The sequence below is a fragment of the Eptatretus burgeri genome, chromosome 5 (assembly GCF_056783735.1).
Source record: "Eptatretus burgeri isolate ZD-2024b chromosome 5, Ebu_testis_v1, whole genome shotgun sequence".
In the NCBI taxonomy this organism is placed as follows: domain Eukaryota; kingdom Metazoa; phylum Chordata; class Myxini; order Myxiniformes; family Myxinidae; genus Eptatretus; species Eptatretus burgeri.
The window spans coordinates 75,490,312-75,513,768 of NC_140965.1; the positions used below are offsets into that span (position 1 = coordinate 75,490,312).

Below are 23,457 nucleotides of genomic sequence, written 5' to 3' on the forward strand. Positions count from 1 at the left end.
ATTAAATTATCTGCTTAGTATTGAATTTTATAAAGAAGGAAGAATAGTTAATATGAGAATGGAGAAATGGAGGTATAATATGTGTGATTTAGGATATAATTGGTCTTTTTCATTCAACCGAGAAGACCTACACGATTTTTATCAGTCTCGTGAAGAAGAATATTATCCTCTTGGTAAGAATCAGGAGGTATGTGGAAGCACAATTAGCAAACAACAAATACACGATTTTGGGAATAGGAAATTATATGATGGTAAAGCAATAGTTTATATGACAAAGAAGGAAGGAAATTGGATAATTATACAAAGTCGAGGAATACAAACTAATTTAACTATGGGAAGATGGGGAGGTATTATGTGTCACCATATTAATCTGTCATATATTACTGATACATAAATGACAGCAAGAAGGCTTCAAGAAAATTGTAATTTTTGCATTCAAGGATACCTACAAGAAAAGGGTGTTCGATTTTACATTCCTTATGAATTGTATGAATTTACAGACATTTTTCAATGAAGAACTGGTGTTTTTTACATTCCTTATGGTGTTCGATTTTACATTCCTTATGAATTGTATGAATTTACGGACATTTTTCAATAAAGAACTGGCTTTATACTGATGTTAAAAAACCCACAAATTGAGATTTGATTAAAATATTCAATAAAAATGAACTTCTAAAGGTGATGTAATGTAAAACTCTTTCAGACATCATCAACAAATCTTATTGGTTTCCTATTATGAGAAAAATCATTGTGGATTCAAGAGTATCGCAGAATCCAGATGAATATATGTATGATATTCTATGGGGTGAAAGTGGTTCAAAGATAGTAAGGGATGAGGAAGGAGTTGAAGAAACTGAGAAGAGAGAGAAGGAGGAGAGGAGAAAGAGATAGAAGGAGGAGAGGGAGAGGGAGGAAAGAGAGAGAATAAATAAATATAAAAATATGGCAATCAGTGAGATTGTAAAAAGATCAAAGGTATTACAGAAAATAAATAAATCTCAACGCACCGAGGAGGAAAACAAAGAATTGGCAAGTCTACTAAAAATATATGCGTCGACTATTAACATCGGTTTCAGGGAAAAGATTTAAACGAGAAAGTGAAGATGAAGAAGAGAAAGAAGGAAAAGATTATATTATTGATGATGTTGGTGTAATTGACTTTAATTAAAGTTTTACATTTTTTTTTCTTAAATAAATGGAGGAGAGAGTGAAGACATTTCTAAGGATTCTTTATGTTTTAAAAATTAAGATTCAAATGTGCATGTTGGAAATAAAAAAGGTTTTCGCACTCTGAAGGAATTTTTCACATAAATAAATGAGTTAATGTCTCAAATGTAAAAAAGAAAACCGAGAGTAAAAATATCTCGTATGTTAAAAGTAAAAACAATAGGGTTATAAAAAAGGTACATGTTCGGTGTATGGCTCAAAAAAGAGTGAATTCATCACCAAACACAAACAAGGGGGAGATATACAAAAGTTTTTATCAGGAAGTAAATTTGTAACAACTGGAATACCAGGGGAATTACATCTACCAGGGTATTCTTTCTGTGGTCCCGGAACAAACTTGAATAAAAGATTAGATGAGGCTGACAATCCTAAACCGTGGAGCAAACCTATCAATCGGGTTGATGAAGTGTGCATGAGGCACGATATTGATTATGGAAATAGCACAACGTTGGAAGAAAAACACGAAGCCGATAGAGAAATGTTGTATAATTTATCTCTGATACAAAATCCAACCTTGAGAGAAAAAGTTGATAGGTTCATCGTGAAGAAGATGATCAGTGCTAAATTGAAACTTTGGCTTGGAAATTCAAAAAACTTATAGGCTCTAATGATGTCATTAAGATTGAAGAGCAATTTGCTGATGAATTACATAAACCTAGTGACCGTTTTTACAGCCATTTTTCCCTGCTGTGCAGGGGTTGGGCTTTTTCTTGAGGCAATGTTTTATGGCCGGATGCCCTTCCTGACGCCAACCCTGGTCGCCTCTTACGACACACAGGGATATGGTACACCTATTCTAACCGGGGCATACACCGGGACCAGTACACTGGTACTCATTTCGACGACCTCGGAAGGATGACAGGCTGAGTCAACCCCCTGGTGTTAATTCAGCAGCCAACGGGGCTTGAACTCAGGACCCTGGGATCCCAAGCCACCACCCTAACCACTAAGCCAACACCAGGCATGAATTACATAAACCAATAATCACAAAGTTTCATAGAAGGAAGGATTATTCCAAGGAAGTTGATTATATCTGGTCCGCTGATTTAATTGAACTCAATAATGATAAGGGGTACAAGTATGCTTTAACCGTTATTGATTTGAGGAGTAGATATGCGTGGGTTGTTCCTTTGAAAAACAAAACAGGTAATACTCTTATGTTAGCTTTCCAACAGATATTCAATAAAAGCAAGAGAAAACCTAAAAGAACTGTGGACTGATGAGGGTACAGAGTTCTACAAAAAAATATTTATGAATTTTCTTAAAAATAACAACATTACATTATACAGCACCTTTAATGAAGGAAAAGCGGTTGTTATTGAGCGTTTTAATCGCACTTTAAAAGAGACTATGTTAAAAGTTCACTCAACTCAGTTCTCAACAATGGTTGTCTTTAATTCAGGACATTGTAGATAAGTACAACGACACGATTCATACCTCAACGAAAACGAAGCCATCAGAAACATTTACAAAATTGAAATATGAAAAAGACATTAATGTCAGAAAGCCTAAGTTCAAAGTTGGTGATATAGTAAGACTATACAGGTGGAAATCTCATTTTGAAAAAGGTTATACTAAACGATGGACTAATGAACTTTTTTAAATAGTTGATGTCGTCGGTACAGTTCCTTGGACTTACAAATTATGTGATTTAAAGGAAGAGATTTTCGGTTCATTTTATTCACAGGAATTACAAAAGACGAAGATAAATGGGGAATTTTTTTTTTGACTCTGCTCCTTTTTTAACTCCACCCCTTTTTGACTCCACCCACACAAGCCACATCCACACAAGCCCCACCCACATAAGCCACATCCACGCAAACCACACTCACAAAAGCCATATCCACGCAAGCTGTGCGAGGACTATAAAAATATAGTCCTAAAAACTATATATATAAAATATAGTCCTAAAATATAAAAGGACTGTGATTACATTGGGGGGAAGAAGTGCTTTAATGAGTAAGTCTCAATCTTTCATAGTCTCAATTTTACATTTGCTTGTATGGGATGGAAGGGGATAGGTGGGGAGAAAATCAGTCTCCTATTTTGAGCTTTTGGGGCTTGAGTCAGAAAGTTTTTTTCCCTTTTCTACCATTCACTTGAATGGGTGTCGCAGAAGCCCCATTTATCATCCACTGTGGTCTTTATGTCTGGATGGGAGTTTGTCTCCGAACAGCTTGGATCCAAACGTGTCCAGGTGATGTTTGTCTACGAACGTATCCGGGCTGCGTTTGTATCAGAACGTGTCCGGGCGCTGTTCAGGTCTGGACTTTGGACGGGCGTTTGTCTCCGGACGCGTCTGGGTAATGTTTGTCTCCGGACGCGTTCAAGCGGTGTTTATGTCCAGACGGGAGTTTGTCTCTGGACGTGTCCGGGCGGTATTTGTTTCTGGACTGCGTTTATCTCCGGAGACATGTCCGGACGGTGTTTGTTTCTGGGGAGCTTGGCGATGCGGGAGAGAGTTGCATTGGCACTGTTTTTCAGCTGACAGTGGAGTTGTATAGCTCCCGTTTGGAGCTATAAAGACAGTGAGTTCAGCCATTTTGAAGCAGGTTCTGCATCTTTGGACAAACAGACAAACAAACAAACAGACAGAAAGTGGTGAAAACATAGCCTCCTTTCACCTTCAGTGGTGGAGGTAACAAACACACAAGCACTTGAAAATATTTTTTATAGATTCATATTGGATGCATTCTAAGCTTCAAAATGAGCTTTATCGCGTGCCCCGATCCCTTTCTGGACTTTTAATTTGGCAAAACGTGGTCTTGACTTGCATAGCTGTTGTAGTTGTCATTGTGCTTCAGGGAACTATTATTTTATATATGACACCCCAAAAAGTGATGTTAGGTTTATGATTCCAGGAAGCTGTAAGAATGTACTTCATTGTTCATTCCATATCAAAACAAGTATTGATGCAAATTATTTTGACAAAATAGCAAGAGGGTATCATGGAAAATAAAAGCATGCGTCATTTGTCCCTGTCATCAACTACACGTTTAATTATTACCTTGTGGTGACAGTTCAGATTGCGAGGAGAGAAAAGTGTTCTCTTGATTCAGACTAAGCCTCATGAATGGCTGTATTAATTCACTCCTGTTGCAGTATTTTGATTAAGTTCTCATGCAGTTTACTAGAATTGAATGCACTACTGGTTGGCAAAGACTGGAAAAAGTCATGACAAAAGGCTGTACAATTCCTCAAGTTGTTGTTCTTGCATTGGGGGTGTCTGCATATGGTGTGCACACTTGAGAACTTAACTGGAACACCAATTGTTGCAGAATCTGCATCTGCATGGATCTAAAAGGCTGGATCTGCATCAGGAATTCAACTGAAATCTAATTGGCTTGCTCTTGTCACCTTCCCAACTCGTCCACCAAGTTTTGTCACAATTTGTCCACAACTTTTTAAAATATCGTACTACATGTTTTTGGCCCCACCTCTCAATTTTGAAGAATCGCTTAAAAATAATTTTAAAACCCTAGCTAGCATCTGGATCCAAATCCGTTTCTTCACCAAAATCGAATCAATTCATCATTGTTACACACTGAGTCTGCCCACCAAGTTTCATCCAAATCCGTCCATAACTTTTTGAGATATCCTGCTCACAGACAGACAGATAGACGAAGACGAACAGACAGAAGGGTGAAAACATAACCTCTGTCCACCTTTGGTGGTAGAGATAATTAGAATTGATCTCTGATCTGGGGAAAAATGTTTCTGGATTTCTTTGTTATATCATATTGCACTTTAATTGTTCCTCCCTTTACCTCACATGCCTTTATCATCACAGGTGACAACATGTACAACTGTGAGCGGTGCAAGAAGTAAGTTGTGCCAGCTACTTTCTTTGCTGTCAGCATAAATTTGTATGACACATTTTTCAACTAATACATAAAACCAACACTCAAAAGGTAACATTGCCACCTCAGGAAGATTCCTGGACCTCAATAACCTACCTAGAAGTTTCTGATGAGCCTGGATACCTTCAAATGATTTGATGACTCATTTTATCAAAAGTCACTCTGCCAATCCTTGTTGCAGTGATGATAGTTTTGCTTCTGCCCTGTCATGGGATTGGCTTTTTTCTGACAGTAAACTTCATGACCTATTAATTTTTGACACGAGTCTTTATTAGCTTTTTCTTATACCGACTGACCATCGAAAGATTTCACAAATTTTGAGGCCTTTGTCAAAATAGTTCTTGGTTAAGTACCGACGACAAATCGATTTTCAGGATAAAATTTGTCAGAAGATAAAATTGCCTTTTTAAAGTATTTCCAGGTGATTTTAATGAAACTTTGCCTTACCTTACAATTCCCCCAAGGCCTTATCTCTGTACATAGGAGCTCATCACGAGATGAGCTCAACACTCGATAACACACCTCTTGCACTTTTAAATTAACCCTTTTTTTTGAAGAATAAGCTTGTCCATGTTGTTTTAAAACATCCTTAAAGCCCACTCTCTAGTTAAGTTTACCTGTTCTTTCTAAGTTGTGGTACCATCTCCTGATGTATTGTGCCTTTTGAAAACTTGTCCATCTTCAATAATATCCTAGAAATTATGTCTATCCCTCCTCCTTTCTTGAGTGCTCTACTACGTTACGCCCAGGTGGTGCTGTTGCTGTCTATGTTTCGAGTTTCCTCCCCCACAGTTCTTATACCTTACATCACCCCTCCTCCCCCTTTTCCCTCAACTACCCAATTAAACCATGGAATATATCTTGTTGCATATTCCCTTCCATAAAAAACCTCTTGTTTGTGTGTAGTGTGTACCATCTCCTTTATAGCATTGAAACCATCTTAAATGCCCTATCAATAGACATTGATCACCTCATTTCCACATACCCCAGCTTTCTACTCCTGTCCTGTGGTGATTTTTTTTACTGCTACCACACTAACGAGCTTGGTGTAGGTTCTTCATATTCTCAGCACTGAATGGCAGCTAATAGTGTATGTGGAGTTGCAGCTGTTAGGCCGAGGTCACATTTGCCACGGCAGCCATGGGGTCTCCAAAATCTGCAGCCACTAGCAATTATACGGCGGCCGCAGTATTTCCACGGTCACATAATGTAGCAGTCACACATGTTTTTATTTTTCGGGGAGCTGCAAGGCATATTTATAAATTGTGGAGACCGAAAACGTGGGGTTGCCGTACGGTCTTTGATTTGATGTCGCACGGTGACCTTAGGGCGTTCCTGCGGCGGCCATAGAATTGTCAAGGCAGACGCAAGGTGCCCGCAAGGCGACCACAGGGGGACCCTAAGGCGAATGTGCGGCCAGACGGACAGTAACAAATGGGTAAATTTTAAAAAAAAATTTTAACCAGTTTTTTTTTTTCGGCTTGTTGAATTGCTATGGCGAACGTAGAAATGAAAAAAGTTATAACTCCACGTTATAATTCCACAGCGACGTTACGGCCTGTAAAATATAGCCATACGGCGTAGGGCCACCCTGAGGCCACCTCAGAAACTCTGCGGCCGCCGCACGTTTCTGTCAATTCAGAGGGCGTACGGCCGCCGTATCCTCGCCGTAGAGCAAATGTGACTTAGGCCTAACTGATCCAGATCCTGGCTGGCATAGTGTTCACTCACTATGCTGGTTCTAGTAATGTCAAGCTTTCCTGGTAATCTCTTTTGTTCCTTATTCTCTAAGATCTTTAGATCATATGATTGTGAGGTCACTCATCTCACTTGACATTTTCTGAGGCATTGCCATTCCACCATTATAACACAGCTTCACAGATGCCAACCCTCCCGATTTCATCGGGAGGCTTCCGAAAATTCACCCAAACTCCCGCCCTTACGATCACTATCCTTATCCTCCCGAAATTTTGATATTTTTGCACTGTTCACTAATCAGAATGTACTAGTATGAGAATTGAATGAAAAGCATCGTCTGCTACGTAGAGCATGTGGTAACTCCATAACGTTCGCTGCTACCAAATTGTACGTAAAAAAATGCAAATTCAAATGAGGAGCAGCGAAACATTGGGTCTGGATCTCGCTTATGCGATCATGCACTGAGATTTAGTGCATGCGGTATGTGTGCAATACAGTGCATGCGGTATGTATGCACAGTGTATATGCATGCGATACGCTCACTGCATGCAGCTGGGCCCCGTACCAGCCCGGCGGTCGCGACCACCGTGCGGTGTTTAACAGCCGCTAGAGTTCTACGAGTCGCGCTGCAGCTGTGGAACATCGACTTCGAAGTTACCGATGCTTCAAGCCCTCGATGTTGATTACGAAATGGCAGAAAAGAAGCTTACGAAGACCAAGAAATGGTCTCAGAAGTACAAGACCGAATACAGTCTCCAATACCCGTGTATTCGAAAGTCTGAAAGAGGAATTCATCATGCGTATTGTACAGTATGCAGCATTGATATTTCAGTTGAGCACGGAGGTCGCGATGATATTCGGAAGCACGTTGGAAGCAAACGGCACACAGACATTGCAAAGGAGAGATCTTCGAGCACGAGTACCGGTACACTTCTGAATTATTTCACCAAACAAGGGACAAGCGAGGAAGAGGATGTTACCCGAGCGGAACTTCTCTTTAGTGGATTTATTGTGGAACATAACTTGCCCATATCAGTCTCAGATCATGCTGGACCTCTATTTCAAAAGATGTTTCCAGATTCAAAAGTTGCTTCAAAGTATGGATGTGCAAGAACAAAAACTTCAGCAATAATTGGTGAGTTGTCAAATGTTACTGCTTCATCTCTTGCCGATATTGCTAGACTAGCTCCATTTAGCCTAGCTACAGACGGTAGCAATGACAGTGGTGAGGCCCAGCTATATCCTGTCCTGATTTCGTACTATGACAACAGTGCTGGGATTGTGAAGCAAGGTTTGCTAAGTTTGCCTGCATGCAAACAAGATTCCACTGGAGAAAACATTTTCAAACTGCTTGATCATGAGTTCAGTGACAGGAAAATTCCGTGGGGAAATTGTGTTTTCTTTTGTGCTGATAATGCCTCTGTCATGGTGGGCAAGCACAAAGGAGTCGCTGCTTATATCCACAAACAAAATCCAGAGTGCTACATCATGGGATGCCCTTGCCATATGATGCACAATACGGCCAAGAAGGCGGCTCAGGCCTTACCCATTGAATTAGATGACTTTCTCATCGATATTTACTACTACTTGGACAAAAGTAGTAAACGCGTCAAAGGAGTGAAAGCACTGCAAGAACTCTGTGATGCCCCGACACACAAGATTCTGAAGCATGTCGCAACAAGGTGGCTGTCCCTTGGTCAGTGCCTAGACAGGCTGATTGAACAGTGGGAGCCACTTCGCCTCTTCTTCAAAGAAGAAGTACGAAGAAAAATGCAACCAACTGTAGCCAAGACTCTAACAATGAGCAAGAAGGACGGCACTGTATCTACTGCCAGTACTGGCACTGCAGGATCAAGCACTAGTGGAGCAGCATTCACCACTACCACTGCAGTATCTGCTGCGAAGAAGACAGCAGGGACAGCACCAAAACCAATGCTGAGAGCAGGTAGCATCACCGGCCCTTCATCACGTTCATCTACAAAGCAGATCCCTTCAGAGTCGAGAAAGACTGTGATAGTCCCATCTACAGGCAAAGAAGGACCCAAGTTAAGTTCTGCTTTTGCCAAATCACTTGATAGAAGCTCAGCAAAACCTTCGAATCAGAGGTCTTCTTCCTTGGCTGCACCTACCTCAAGCTCTCTCCTCAAACGTAAAATTGGATCTGGTACTACGAGTCTGACCTCTTCTGCTGGCAGTAAACGCAAGTGTGATCGCCCTGCGGCTAAGTGTACTACGTGTTCTACAACTAAAAGCGCATCTTCCTCAAACACTGTGCAGGAATCTAGAGAAAAACGTGTCAACAGGATGTTCTTGTCTCCACAAACAAAACTCTATTGTTTCTTCCTTCGATATGCTAACAAGCTTTTTGAGAAGGGGAATCTTCTGCTCCAAAAAGACGAACCCTGTATTCATCTCCTGCACGGATAATTGAATGGTCTTCTGAAAGATATCTTCGTACGGTTTTTGAAACCATCGGTGTCATCGGTTGCTCTGGTAAATGTACCCTTCTCTGACAGAAATCATCAGAAGAATGATGAGGACCTCATGATTGGGAACGATGCCAAACTGTATATAAGGGAACAAAGGAGTCTCAAGAAATCCACCTTCACTCTGAGTGAGTCAGACATCCAAGGTTTCTTCAGTGCAGTTCACTCATATTATGTGAAAGCCTGCAATTACATCTTCAAAACCTGGCCGCTAGATGATGAATTAGCCAAGCATGCTCAGGTGCTGGATGTTAAGCTACACCAAGAAGTGGGGTTTGACTGTGTGGAGTTTTTCATCAAGAAATTCCCCTGTCTGTTCAGTGGCGGTGATAGTGACATAGACAGTCTTGAGAGTGAATTCGCTCACTACCAGGCAGACGCCTCCATAGCTACAATTGCTACTGAGACAGTGAGAGTGGATGAGCAGTGGCATCGGATTTCACAGCTCACAGATCCCTGCACTGGTGCCAAGAAGTATCCTAATTTGAGCAAAGTGATGAAGGGAATCTTGGTCATTCCTCATTTGAACGCATCATGTGAGCGGGCACTCAGTCTTGTACGGAAGAATCATACTGAATTTCGTCCCAATTTGAGTGTCAAAACCCTGGAAGCTCTCTTAATTGAAAAACTAGCTCATAGCACCCCTTGCTACCAGAGAGAATACAGCAAAGACATAATCAGAAGGGCTAAAAGAGCCACACAGCTGTCACTCAGAAAAGCTGCCATGGAAAAAGCAAGCAGCAGTAGTACCAGCCAGTAAGGTAAGAAAAATATTGCTTCTTTTGTGCTTTTTGTTAATCTTTGATTGTCCCCTAACTTACTAATATTAACATACATGTAACATTAAAAAGTGCACAATTTTCCCCTTTTTTTGTTCAAAAAGTGGGAATTCTTAACATGTTAAATGCTCCAAAATAGGGCTCAGAGGGCACTAGAGAGCATCTAGAACCCCAGAGCTTCCAGGGCCCTAAGGCGGGCCCTGGACCCCGCCACAAGGGTCGAGCGCTCCGCGCTCGAGATGTGCGCTTCGCGCACATTATTTGGTGTCGGTTGCAAATCCTCCCTAATTCTGATTTCCAAAAGTTGGCATCTCTGCAGCTTATGTGTGGACAACTGGCATGGTCTGTCATCTCAACCAGGACATTGAGCTATGAACAAAGGCCTTGCGTGCCATGAGAAGTTTAGATTTTGCAAACTTCTGTCCCACTTGAATGAGACTTCTACCGCAAAATGAAGCGAGAAAGCATCTGAAAATTCAAAACCTGTCCAAGTCTGATTTTTCCTCGAACTAAACTTGAGGCAAACGACAGCTTAAAAAACAAAAAAAGTAAAATTTATTTATCAGACTTCTCCATGTTCTCATAATTAAATGCTTCTTGAATGTTTAATGGAAAAAGCTCAAATGGTAAAAAGTTGTAGCCTGGACAGACACACTGAAGTTCAATGGTAAATAAATATAGAAATGAGGAAGCGATTGCAAAACCCAGCCTTCTCGCGCTGACACGTGGCGGAAGGGTTAATGAGGCCTATTTCTATTTACTGGACTTTACCTTTTGACATTTTGGCTCGATTATTAATTAGTCTTCTCCATATTCTCATAATAAAGGTTAGTTGAATGTTTGATGTCAAAAGCTGAAATGGTTAAAAAAAAAAAAACAGTTTTGCCTTGGATGGACACACACACACACTTATTGTAGCTGTGCCTAATGAATTAATGCATCTTTAATCATTTTAAAGTTATCGGAGTTAAGGTTTACAATTGTGTAAGGTTTTAATTCATTTGTGCTAATCTGTGTGCTTTTTGTCAGGCTTCGGAATGGAGTGAAGTATTGCAAAGTTCTCAAACTACCAGAGGTATTTTTTTTGTTTGCTCAATAAATTATTTCAATGTTTACTATGAAGCTACTGGAAATTTAGGCAAACTAGCTGTGCCTATACCCATTGCTTCGCTGATGGCTTTAATCAAAAGGGAGCATGTTTGTACTTCACAAACGTATTGCATGTCTATCTGTGATTGACAATGAGGATGTAAAATGAAGTAAAACGTGTGAAAAATGCATCTCTTATAACATGTAGTTGTTGCTGTTGTGGTGGCTATAGTTGTTTTTGTTTGTTGTTTGTGTACTTTTCTATATCTTTATTTGAGAAATAGTACCATGTATCATCTGGGGTGTTCCTTCCCTGTCCTTCTCAAGGTTTCCTACTGTTGTAGAATAATAAATGTTACTGTTGGAACCGCTACATTCAGCTCCCATTACCACTTCTTCCTCTTCTTCAATCCTGGAATGAGGGATTTTAAAAAGAGGGCATGCGTGTGATTAAATGGACACAAGTTTTTGTTCCAGGTCAATCGATAATTATTAGCTTTCCAATCAAGTAAATCGATCAGTAGCTTTCCAGCAGTACTATTCTTATTTCTCTACGACAGCAGCAAACATCAAGCATGAAGCAAAACACACAGATGAATGTTTCTCCTTTCAGTAATACTTATGTGGATCGGTGCGCTTCGTGCGCCTCACTGCACATCACTACAGAGGAAAAGGCGTCTTTGATAATGCCTGCTTTCACCCGGAGTGAGGGAAGGGGAGGTTGGTGGGTGTGGGTTAGTGGGAGTGATGGTGAATCGTGGGTTGTGGAGAGGGGGGGGATGGGGGAATGGTGCTGGGGCAGGTCAGCCAAATACATTTTGTGCTCTGACTGAACATATCCTGTAAATCAGAGGTCAGGACCCAACACGTATAAATAAAAACGAACTGAGCACAAACTTATATTTATTTTAAATTATCAGTTAGAGCTTGACGGCAAAGACAACACAATATCAACAACTGGATGGGAAAGTCGAACTGCCAGCCGTACAGAGCAGACGTGCCCCCAATACACCGCTTACCTTGCTCTTCCAGTGGGTGCTTACGTCATATATTTACTTTTGCACACATCTCAATCTTTATCTCGATTAATCAAGTCAAAGTAACAAAAAAAATTAGCACTGATGAATACAGGTAAATCACGAATGTCTTTCTTAGGTAATATTGTTGAAGATTCGGCGGCGCTTAACAGCACCGCCGTCTCAGGGGTTATAACGCCGGCTAGTTCGGCACAGGTCTCGGGTCACGTGCCTCAGATCACGATACCAAAGTACACCTTGCCAGTTGGGGATATAGCCCCGGCTACAGACTGGGTTTGTCAGAGACCGAGCAAAGTCTGCCACAATCTGTAACCAGTTTGGTTTTAAATACAAATCGAGCGATTGTTCCTCAGCGCGGCACGAATAAATTTGAGGGGGCAAATGTCATATAAATCATCCAGATTTATTGGGGACACATCGGGGAGCACGACACAAGCAAAGCATTCACGAACGTTCTAATTAATCTATAACCCGCTCTTACCTAGGGAGCTACGGATACGGGTTTCAAAGGGAGCCCTAGCAAAATAAACCTTAGGCCTGGACACATGCAGACAAGACACGGAGTACTTGGTGGTGCCTCATGGACGAGAGGAAAAGTGTCGAAGGCACGAATGCGGCTCGTGACAAGCCGATGGCGTCGGATTCGAGCGCCCAGCCCGAGCATGCAGTGTGGCAAAAATGGCGCTCGTTCTCCTATCGGCATCGCTCGCGCATGCCACGTGGCTAGATGGCGGCGACATACTTCTTTTGTCGACACCGCTCATGCACCAACCTCGGCACGTCCAGTCCCCGTAAGGTCGATGGCACATGAGAGAAAGATCTATGGTGTGTTCCAGCTGGTTTCTCACAAGGTCCAGTATGCGAATCCAGGCCTGGCCTGTACACCAGACTAGGCCTAATCTGGGTGTTGCACTCTGCAGGTGGATCGATGGGATGAAAAGACGTCTTCGATCTGTGCAGGGAGTAAGGACAGTCAGAGGCTCCGTGGTTGGATTCAGGATGAACCTGGGGACGACCTGCACGCTGGGTCCATCGCCAAGGAGGAACAGCTTGTCGAGTCACTCCTCATGAAGCAGATCGCCGACCTGCACAAGCAGTTCCTTCCTTGCCTTTCGGGACGGGCCTTACGGACCGCCTCCAAGGACACGTGATTGGTCCATCGTTTGAGCCCACAGCAGCTCTCCACCAATGGGTTGTTGGCACGTCTTGCTGACTGACTGTCAGGGCGCTGGGTGGGAGCTCGTTAGAAGGGGGGAATGAAAAAAGTAGGCGCCTCTCGGTACACCACCACTGTATGAATGCTGGACAGCCTGCTACACCTCCTGACACACATGTAACGTCCGATTACCAAACAACCTGGCTAAACATGCATTTAAGGGGGGATCTGGGCTAATCCTATATTTAACTACAGGGGGAGCACTCGGTAGAGTGCAAAGCCTCCGCCGCCAATACTGCTCGGTCACTCAAGTGAACCTGATATCCTATTCATTCAATTTGATGTCAACAGTGCTCACAGAGTTATAGTTTGCAACTTTCCCTTTTACTTTTAACTTTTACATACTCAATTCATTCGTCATAACGAGATTCCTTGAGACAGAAATTGATTTTACGTGGGTATATCCACCTGAAGTTCCAAAATCAGCCACAATTATAATTTGGGCATATTTTTTGTTGGAAATCACTTATAACATGTAGCAATGCAAAAAAAAAAATCGAAATTTTGTTGAAAAAAAGTTGCAAAACTTTCTAAGTTTTTTTTCTTTTTCTTTTTTTTCTCTAACAATTTTTAACCTCCGCCATCAAAGATGGACGGAGGTTACTGTTTTCACCACTGTCTGTTTGTTACTTACGAAATCTAAAGATTTCATAAGTATATTGATGACTTCTGTCATCTGTTTGTGTGTTTGTTTGTTTGTGTGTCTGTTTGTTTGTTGGCACGATAACTCGAGAACGGAAGAAGCTACCAATGTCAAATTACACCACGTGATTCAGGACGGTGATGGCTAGTGCCGAGTAGATTTTGGTCAAAATCGGTCAAAGGTCCAGGTCACAGTGAGGTCAAACATTCGATTTTTGATGGTTTTGTACAGAATCATCGTAGAAACTTCTGGTTTGCGTCGCTACCTTCTCCAGACACAGCTTTTATTAGACAAGGTCAGAGGTCAAGTTGACGATTTCGTAAGTACCAGTCTATGACTGCTTGTTTGTTTGTTTGTTTGTGAACAGTATTACGGAAAAATTTTTGATTTTGTGATTCAATCATTTCCTTCAGTCATCTCATAATTAATTTAATTTGATTATGCCAGTTCACATTTGAGATCAACATCATCATTATTATAACTTGCAGGAACCCCACCCTCCGTGCGAGATTACCCTTCTCAGTTTATCAGAGCTCGGGCTGGAGTATGTGCTCGAATATGTGCACCGAGTAAGGCTAAAGTACGTGCTCATTTGCTGGCCTTGGGTGGCCAATTATAGTAAGTATTGAGGTTAGAACCAGAGGTAGAATTGGGTTTGAAACCTCTACATCGGCCTAAGAACTGTTAAATGTTTATTTTGGAGTTTCTGTGACATCCATGTTTCATCCATTATAGTAAGAATTTTATGATTATTACTAGCGAGGTATGCTTACACATTGAAAGCAATAACGAACCGTGCTTCCCTATTGTCTCGGGTCACTCACCTGCATTTGTTTTTTCATTTATTTATATTTTAATTTGCGGATGCTTTCTGATGGTTCTCTGATTTTTTTCCCGGTGTATTGGCTTCGATGTCTGTCGGCACACAAAATTTCAGCTTTCTATGTCACCCGGAAGGTACTGAACTTTCATGTCATTCAGTGATTTGGTGAATCTGTGAATGAGTGGTTAGAATGAGTTTTATATATTAGATTGTTATTATTATAGATTTCTTATGTCCCACCACCTTCAATAATTATGCACAAAGCATTAGGTGAGAAAATCATGATAAGATTGTAGACGTATTTCAAGTCCATATTTGAAGCTGTAGAACCCGAAAATGCAGTTGTGCACAATAATGAATGAGTGCAATATCTGTCAGTTGAACATGTCTTCAGCTGAGAACACCAAACAGGATTTTTCTCATTATTGAGAATATATTGCATTCAATGTTCAGAAAGATTCCAAACTGGTTTTGCAATATGTGTGTGTGTGTATATATATATATATATATATATATATATATATATATATATATATATATATATATATATATATATATATATATATATATATATATATATATATATATATATATATATATATATATATATATTTTTTTTTTTAAATAGTGATGATTACTATTCTTATTTCACAATGTAAGAGAGACTTTGTTTGTGCTTAATGATATTAATTGCTTATGACTTCATCGTGAGATTGCTGCTCTGTCTAATGAAGTTTTGCTTTTCCCTTTAGAGTTGAAAACTATTTTTCTTAAAACCCCCACGCCTCTCCCACCCCTTTCCACCTGTAGATTCTTTGCATTCATCTCAAGCGCTTCCGTCATGATCTAATGTACTCGACCAAGATCAGCAGCCATGTGGCTTTTCCCATAGAGAACCTTGATATGGGACCATTCCTGGCCAAAGAAAGCCACACACAGGTTACTACCTACAACCTACTCTCGGTCATCTGCCACCATGGCACCGCTGGAAGTGAGTGCCATATACAGCAGTTGAACATGTTTTTGAAAAATTGTCATTTTCCCCTACTTTTATAAATACATATTTACTAGCAGGGTACCCGTCACTAACAGGCTCGTAGACGTCTTTCCTCAAATGAGTGCGTATTGGTAGAAACGGGAATTCAATTTAGCTATTCAGTTTTTAGATATCGCAGTGGATGGAACTGGTAACCTCGGAAACCTCATTCCATTCTACCAGCGAAGATTTCCAATCCATGCTTGTTGTACCTCCGAAGTACTACTTTGGAGTGAGGATGATCTTATGAAAACTCGGCTCGGAAATGTATTTAGGCATATTTTGGGCCTATCACCTGACGGAAGATCACAAAATTACTTTCCATGCCAACCGACCTTTTAAACTCCTTCACACCCATTTTTCACACCTTCCACATCGCTTCTTCAGTTCCCAACCTGCCCCCCTCTCTCTCTATACTCCCCATAGCTTTGCATTTGGCAATTTTCATTCGGTATTTCTCACAGCATTTCATTCTGGTTTCCCATTCAACGGTCCATAGATCAGTAGTTTCAGTTTTTCTTTTCAACATCAGTTTCACTTTGGGATATCAGTTTTGATTCGTCATTGCAACTTGTGATGTGACGCGAATGGTGCATGAAAAGATCGTCAAAAGCTATTTTCGAGGTGATTTTTGCAATTTTTCCAATGGGTCTAGAGGGGTCTAAAGTGGCTTAAGGGTCTTAAAATGTCAAAAAGGGTTGATATCTGATGGTTTGAAGGGATCTAAGGTGTATAGTGTTTCAATGGTCATAATATAAAGGGGTATAAAATGTTTTAAGGGTCATAAAGTGGTCTCAAGTATTTAAAGGTTCCAAGCGTCTAAAGGATCTTAAATGGGTCTAAATGCCTAAAGGGGACCAAGGGCAAAAGAGCAAAAGGGGTCTGAAGTGTTCCAATGGTCTGAAATTATCCAAAGGGTCTTAAAATGTCTATAGGTCTGAAAAGGGTTGAAGAAGGTCTATACGTCTCAATAGGGTCTAAATGGGTGTGAAGGGGTTTAAAAGGTCTTAATAGGGTCTAAGGGGTGTAATGGGTTCTACTGGTTGTACAGGGTGTAAGGAGTGAAGCTGTAGTCAATAATTTCCTCATGTTAGTGAATAAATTAACCCTGGAGTGCAACTCAGCAATAATGGGACAACTGACCTCCTCTTGACTGTTTAGAATACCTGTTTAGGTGCATCGTGGTTAAAAATCTGATCGGAGAAAGTTTTGTCATGATTAACTTTGGGAGCTCAATGCAGTAAAGTCACAAACAAAAAACATTTCACTTTTAAATTTGTATATATGGACAACCTATTTTCCTGCTGCAGCCTCTTCTCCCTCCCTCTTCTTCCTATTCTCAGGGAGGTGGCGTCACTTTTTTCTTCCATCGACCAGCTTACAGTGAGATCTTTCAGCAAAGCCATGGCTAAAAGAGAAAAGCTCTATCAGAACCTCATTCAAAGTTGTGGGAAAGTTCACCCAGAAACGTCCAAAAAGTCTTTTAATAGTTCGTTTTAATACGTAACGAAAAAGGTCGTTATGTCACGGCTCTGGAAACATCCCCCAACCCCTTGGAAAACCCCATAACATTTGGACACGCACTCACTCCCACTCCCACCCCCATCCCCCACTCCAAACCCCACACATTAGGGACGTAATTTTTGAATGTCCCCTTCGATAAGACATCGTTAAGAGGATGGAGATATCAAAACTATTGCAAGAAATTAAATATATCTCACCTGTGATTGAATATTTCTGTGATAGTGACCAGAAACCATTTGAAAATCAAATATATATATATATATATATATATATATATATATATATATATATATATATATATATATATATATATATATATATATATATATATATATATATATATATATATATATATATTGGTTGCCAAGGTTCCTGGCCCTACCCACGACGATATCTCCTCATTAAATTTTTATACTGAATTCCTGTTTCTACCAACAATACACACTCCAAAAAGTTGCTTACTTGAGGTTAGACATCTACGATCAAAAATAAAATCACCGTGTAAACTTGGTTCTTTTAAACTGTCGGATGTATGTTTGGAGGTGTATATTTGGTGAAGTTACCTAAGGTGGTAACCTTTTTTTATACAACTTCGTTTTTCACCCTTAAGAGGTGAGTCATTAGATGAGCAGTAAAATTACGTTTAAATCGATGTGTAGGTTGTATTTGTACTATTTTCGGTTTTTGAATGATAAGCACATTTGAGAGGTCACGTGACTCCTCCTTCACCGATCTTTCTGATCATGGTAACGTCTTGCATTTATCTGGTAAAAAGTTATTTTTCACATTTCATACCATACAGTATGTGACGATCGCAATTCACCACCTCACAAATTTTATATAGGTATCCAGGTTGAAATCCGAAGAAAATAGGGCTTTTTATAAAGCATTGAAAAAAATGGATCTACCTTCGTGGAGATGGTGACAGGTGGCAGCTCGGGTGTTTATAGGTTATGAATTATGAGAAAATGACTGTTTAAAACCCCTATTCAGGTGCATCGTGGTAAACAATGGGATCCTATAAAGTTTTGTGGTGATTAACCTTGGGAGTTCAGAGAAGTAGGGTCACAAATAAACAAACATTTCACTTTTATGTATATATAGATAGCGAAGTAGTTATCTCCACGCTTTTTGAAAAAAATGCGGCTCCGTCTGTATGTCTGTCCGATACGCTATTCCCTCCTAAACAGTAGTGCAGAAATTCACTAAACTTGGTAGTTATGATCACCATGTAGCACGAAGGCACAAGAGCAGACTCATTTTTGGGCCCGCCCCCTGTGGCAGGGTCAAAAGGTCAAATGCCAAAAAATGCAATTACGTTCCCATTTTTAAACATTTTAAAATGAAACTTTATATGTGCAATTACCATTGGGAGATGCATTAAATATGTAATTATTATTTTGTATTTGACCTCAGGTTTATGCCCCGACGGGGGGAGGGGTTATGGGGGGGGTGGGAGGGACTTGAGGTCATAGTGGTCAAAACGGATAAAAATGTTTCACTCAAAATTTGATATTCGGTCATTCCTGGTGGAACTTTTTTGCCATCTCTCAACTTTGCTTTTGGTGCGAAGCGTGGGAATTTGTGATGGCATGTCACTGACTTTGTTCTAGTTGTATATGCATTGAGCAGAGATTTCCCTGAAAAGTGAAGTTGGCATTTGGTTGAAACAGACAGATATGAACTTATCAGTATAAAACTGAGGATGTGAAAAACATAGCTCGAGTAGGAATGTTTGAATGAGTAACTTTGCCAGCTATAATTATTATCTGGTATTCTGGTTAGCATATCTGGGAACTTTTGCTCAAAAACGTAGATTTAGATCCAATGTTTGCAGGAAGCTACCAGAGCATTCGTGAGAATGCGCCAAATGGATAATGTTTAATGCTGCACTGTACAGTACTTCATTTTAATCATTGAAAACACATGTTGGCCCCATAATCTTCGAGTTTTTTTTGGTACAAATTCTGCAAACTAAAATAAATTCCCTGGGTGAACACAAAAAGATGAGCAGGAATATAGACTGTGAATTGCTTGGCAGTAACAGACAAAAAAAAAATCAAACAAAGCTGAACAGACAATCCAAACTATCCAACGTATTTACAGATTATGGATATACACGAGCACTAAATAACTAATTTCGAGCTCAGTGGTTGATAACACAATGTTGCACAAGCAATCGCTATTATGTGAACAGCTTTGAGAAACCTAATCACTATGCTCGTGCATGCAGTGAAGCAGTTGATTACGCGACACTTGCATGAAGATCATCGTAGTCAAAGCGCATGCACGTGTTAGACCATTTGTGTGAGATGCAACAGTCCAGTGCAGAAATCTATTCTGAACAAGAAGTTAAGCATCCAGCTCTTCCATGAGTTAAGGCTCATGGAAGTGCTGGAACAGAGAATGGATCAGGACACGATATATGAGAAGGAACAGCAGGAGAAGGGGTAACACCAACAGTATGGCGGAGGGAGAAATTAGAAAGAGACAGACAAACAAGGGATGCAGGTAACGATGAGGGTTAAGGGACAACACAACGGGTAGACAAGATGGAGACAGAAGCAAAATTTTGAGAGGGATGTGGGGGGGGGGAGTTTAATGGGTAATGTGTGGAGAAAAAAATCATGGTTTTGGATGGGGAATGATTTGAGATGGTGAACAGCTGGAGGGAAGAATGAGATTTTAGAGTGTGGAAGTTGGTTCCAAAGGTGGGAAAAAAGTGGATCAAATTCAACGTATTACATGAAACATGTTTGATTTTAATAGTGCAGAAGCCTGGCCATTTTGTTCATGGTGCAGAAGCTGCTACTCAAACACAAAACACACTCCAAGGTAGGAGCAGTATTGTTACGAATCTGGAAACCATGCGCACTTAACATTCAGAGTCCCCGTAGTTCAGTTATTTCGATAAGTATGTGTTATTCGTTAGAATCCCTCCTTCTGTCTAATGGGAATTGCATGTGTGTGCTCCGAGTTATTTTATAATCAAGTTTATTACATCCTCATCAACAACAACTACAACTACAATTACATCCTCATCAACAACAACGCCACCATCCCACACTCAACCGGTTGCCATTGCCCATGTGTTTTTGGCTGAAGGCGAGGGCGGAGCGTCCATTGCCACAGATCGAGGCTCTGCCCCAAGGCAGGGCATGGACGTTTCCTCCAGCGAATGAGTGAAGGGCGAGAATGACTCGCACGCCCGAGCCAATCGCGAGGTGACCACGAGTCATCCGCCAACCCTTTGTCCAATCATGGGCGAGTGGCTAGGAGAAGAGACCCCTCCCACCTCAGAGGGGTAGAGTGGTTGTCTGAACCAGTGTTCGGCAGAGTGGATTGTGGCGATAAGCGGTCTGCGGTCTTGGTCTTGGTCTCGATTAGCGGTCGGCGGTCATGGTTCGAGAGTGGTCTGCAATCCTGGTAGCGATTGCGGCGCGGTCTGTGGTCGTTGGTGAGCGGTCTGCAGTCTTGGTGCTGACAATGCCAAGGTCGTGGGTTCGAGTCCCACCGTGGTGGTTCGGGTCGGTGTGACCGTACGAGGCGGTACAGGTACCCCTGGCCCGGCTCTACCGACTGAAGACCCATTGAGGTCCATTTTCGTGTGTGTGTGTGTGTGTGTGTGTGTGTGTGTGTGTGTGTGTCCGTGGGCCCCGTCTGTAAGTAGAATCGTATAAGTGTTTTCCTCTCCTTATAAATTACATTTTCTTTATTCATGATAACTCTGCTCTGTGTCTCCCCTCCCCGATTATTCTTTGTAAAATAAACCCCTGTTAAATGTTCCAGTTCGTTGTTAGTGCTTCATTGGCCTTGCAAGGTGCGTATTGAGAATTAGTAAGGCCGTTCGTGCCGTAGGTTGTTCATTTGGTCCGGCGCGGCTTTGGTAATTTCCGCTCGGTTACGCCGGATCCGAGTCGGTGATAGCGACTCGATTCGGACAGAGTCGGTCGAGGGTGTGGTTTTCTCCGGTAGTTGGACAACGTGGGTATTTACTTATATTGAAATTAGGCAATTAACCCTACCCCACACCGTTGAAATATTGGCGACCACGATCGGCTAAGGGACCCGTGAACTCTCGGACTTATCCGAGAGCCGCGACCTAAATTCCGGGTGCTCGGTGGGAGACGACTCCACTGCTCCTCCTAGTGGTCGTTTTTCGCCACCGAACCCTGGCCCACAACAGTATAACTTGGTGTCAAGGAACTTTCAGGAAGACCAGACTACTTTCCACCTGCAGTACATGCAATAATTTGGAATTTAGCCAGGGTGTCAGCAATTGCTCGCCTCCTCATTGCGAAAGACGCCGTCTGATCTTTAACGTACGTAACTAATGTCAGCAGATTTAATGTCTATCAGATAGACACCACACACATCAATACATCACCACACCTGCAAAACACCAAGGTGACGGTCTCTCGCTTGGGTGAGATTAAAATCCAGTTTGGACAGCTCTTAGGTGAATGTGCATACCTGTAGGCTATTCTGTCAGCCAAGACATGCACAACATTAGTTCGACAATAGACAGACATCATTAATATGAAAAGTGTTTATTACAGATTATTTGTTGTTAGCTTTCAGAAAATTAACATCTAAAATAGATGAGGAGATGCTACCGCGGAGACTTTTGGATAAATGGTGGAGAGAGCCATACATTTCTCACTTGAAAAGTGAGATTTTGAGATGAGTCGGCCAAATCCCTGGAATATTGGGTGAAGGATGCAAAAATGGAGGGGTATAAAGTTTGTGTGCATATTACTTGGCATTGAACTTCAACCATGATTTTAACGGGATTTCTTTTCTTGTTTGGCCTCCTGTAGGTGGACACTATGTGGCCTATTGCCAAAACTTGCTCAATGGCCAGTGGTACGAGTTTGATGATCAGTGTGTCACTGAGGTGCATGAAACTACTGTACAAAATTCAGAAGCCTACGTGCTCTTCTACAGGTATGCAAGCTTTCCGCTACTCTATCTGTTCTTGTTACACATCTCAAGACTCGTGAAGGAATGGGTTTATGTGTTTATCCTAAAATTGTGAAAGACATTTGAAATTAGGCAAATGGATGGATGATTTTACCCAACAGGATATCTTGTGAATTTTTAGCTCACCTGGACTTTAGTCAGGTGAGCTTATGTAATCAAACAGTGTCCATCAGTCAGTCAGTCCGTAAACACTTCAGTCATTATCGCTTGAACCAAACACACGGTTTTGATGAAACTTAGCCACAAACTTCGTATCTGATGTCTAACGAAGGTTTATTGACCGCATCAAAATCTGTGCCGATGAAGGGGTCTAAGGGTGTTTGTTTTTTTTAACCCTCTCTCAAAATAGGTATTTGCTCTCTTCTCCGAAACTACACACACGATTTTGATGAAACTTGACCACTGCCTTCATCGCCAGTGATGTACCAATGTTTATCAACCGCATCAAAATATGCGCTCATTAAGGGGGTTTACAGGGGCGGGGGGGGGGGGTTGACCACCCACAAAATAGGTATTTGCTCTCTTTTCTGAAACTACAGATACAAAGTATATCGACTGCATCAAAATCTGCACTCATTAAGGGGGTCTTATGGGGCAGGGTTTGACCTCCCAAAATGGGTATTTGTCTCTTTTTGAAATTACACCCACAATTTTGATGAAACTTGACCACAACTTTCATCACTCATGATGTACCAAAGTGTATCGACCGCATCAAAATCTGCGTTCATTAAGGGAATCTATGGGAGGCCGGGGGGGAGGGGAGTGGGTTGCCCCCTTAAATACGTACTGTATTTGTTCTCTTCTTCAAACTACACACAATTTCAATGAAGTTTGACCATGACCTTCATCACCCATGATGTACCAAAATTTGTTCACGGCATTTAAAAATTGAGGGTTTAATGGGGTCTGTGGTTGGGGGGGGGGCAGGGGTTTGAGTGACTGTTGCTTCTGATCCAGGTAACGTTCAGGACAGGCAGCCCTATTTTTTGCTATTTGATTTGGTGCAGACACTTGAGAATTTACTCCAACAATTAATTACCTTATTTTAAGGATTCC

General features: G+C 41.2%; 1 protein-coding gene across 3 annotated transcripts in view; it reads left to right on the plus strand.

Annotated features, from left to right (window-relative positions):
• Positions 1-23,457, plus strand: part of USP33 (ubiquitin specific peptidase 33) — a 185,595-nt gene that overhangs the window by 121,267 nt on the left and 40,871 nt on the right. For all 3 annotated transcript variants that reach the window (XM_085882453.1, XM_085882452.1, XM_085882454.1), the window contains 4 exons: positions 5,018-5,051; positions 11,080-11,125; positions 15,669-15,849; positions 22,239-22,365. In XM_085882453.1, the coding sequence (XP_085738579.1) occupies positions 5,018-5,051; positions 11,080-11,125; positions 15,669-15,849; positions 22,239-22,365 (388 nt within the window). The remainder of the gene's footprint in view (positions 1-5,017; positions 5,052-11,079; positions 11,126-15,668; positions 15,850-22,238; positions 22,366-23,457) is intronic.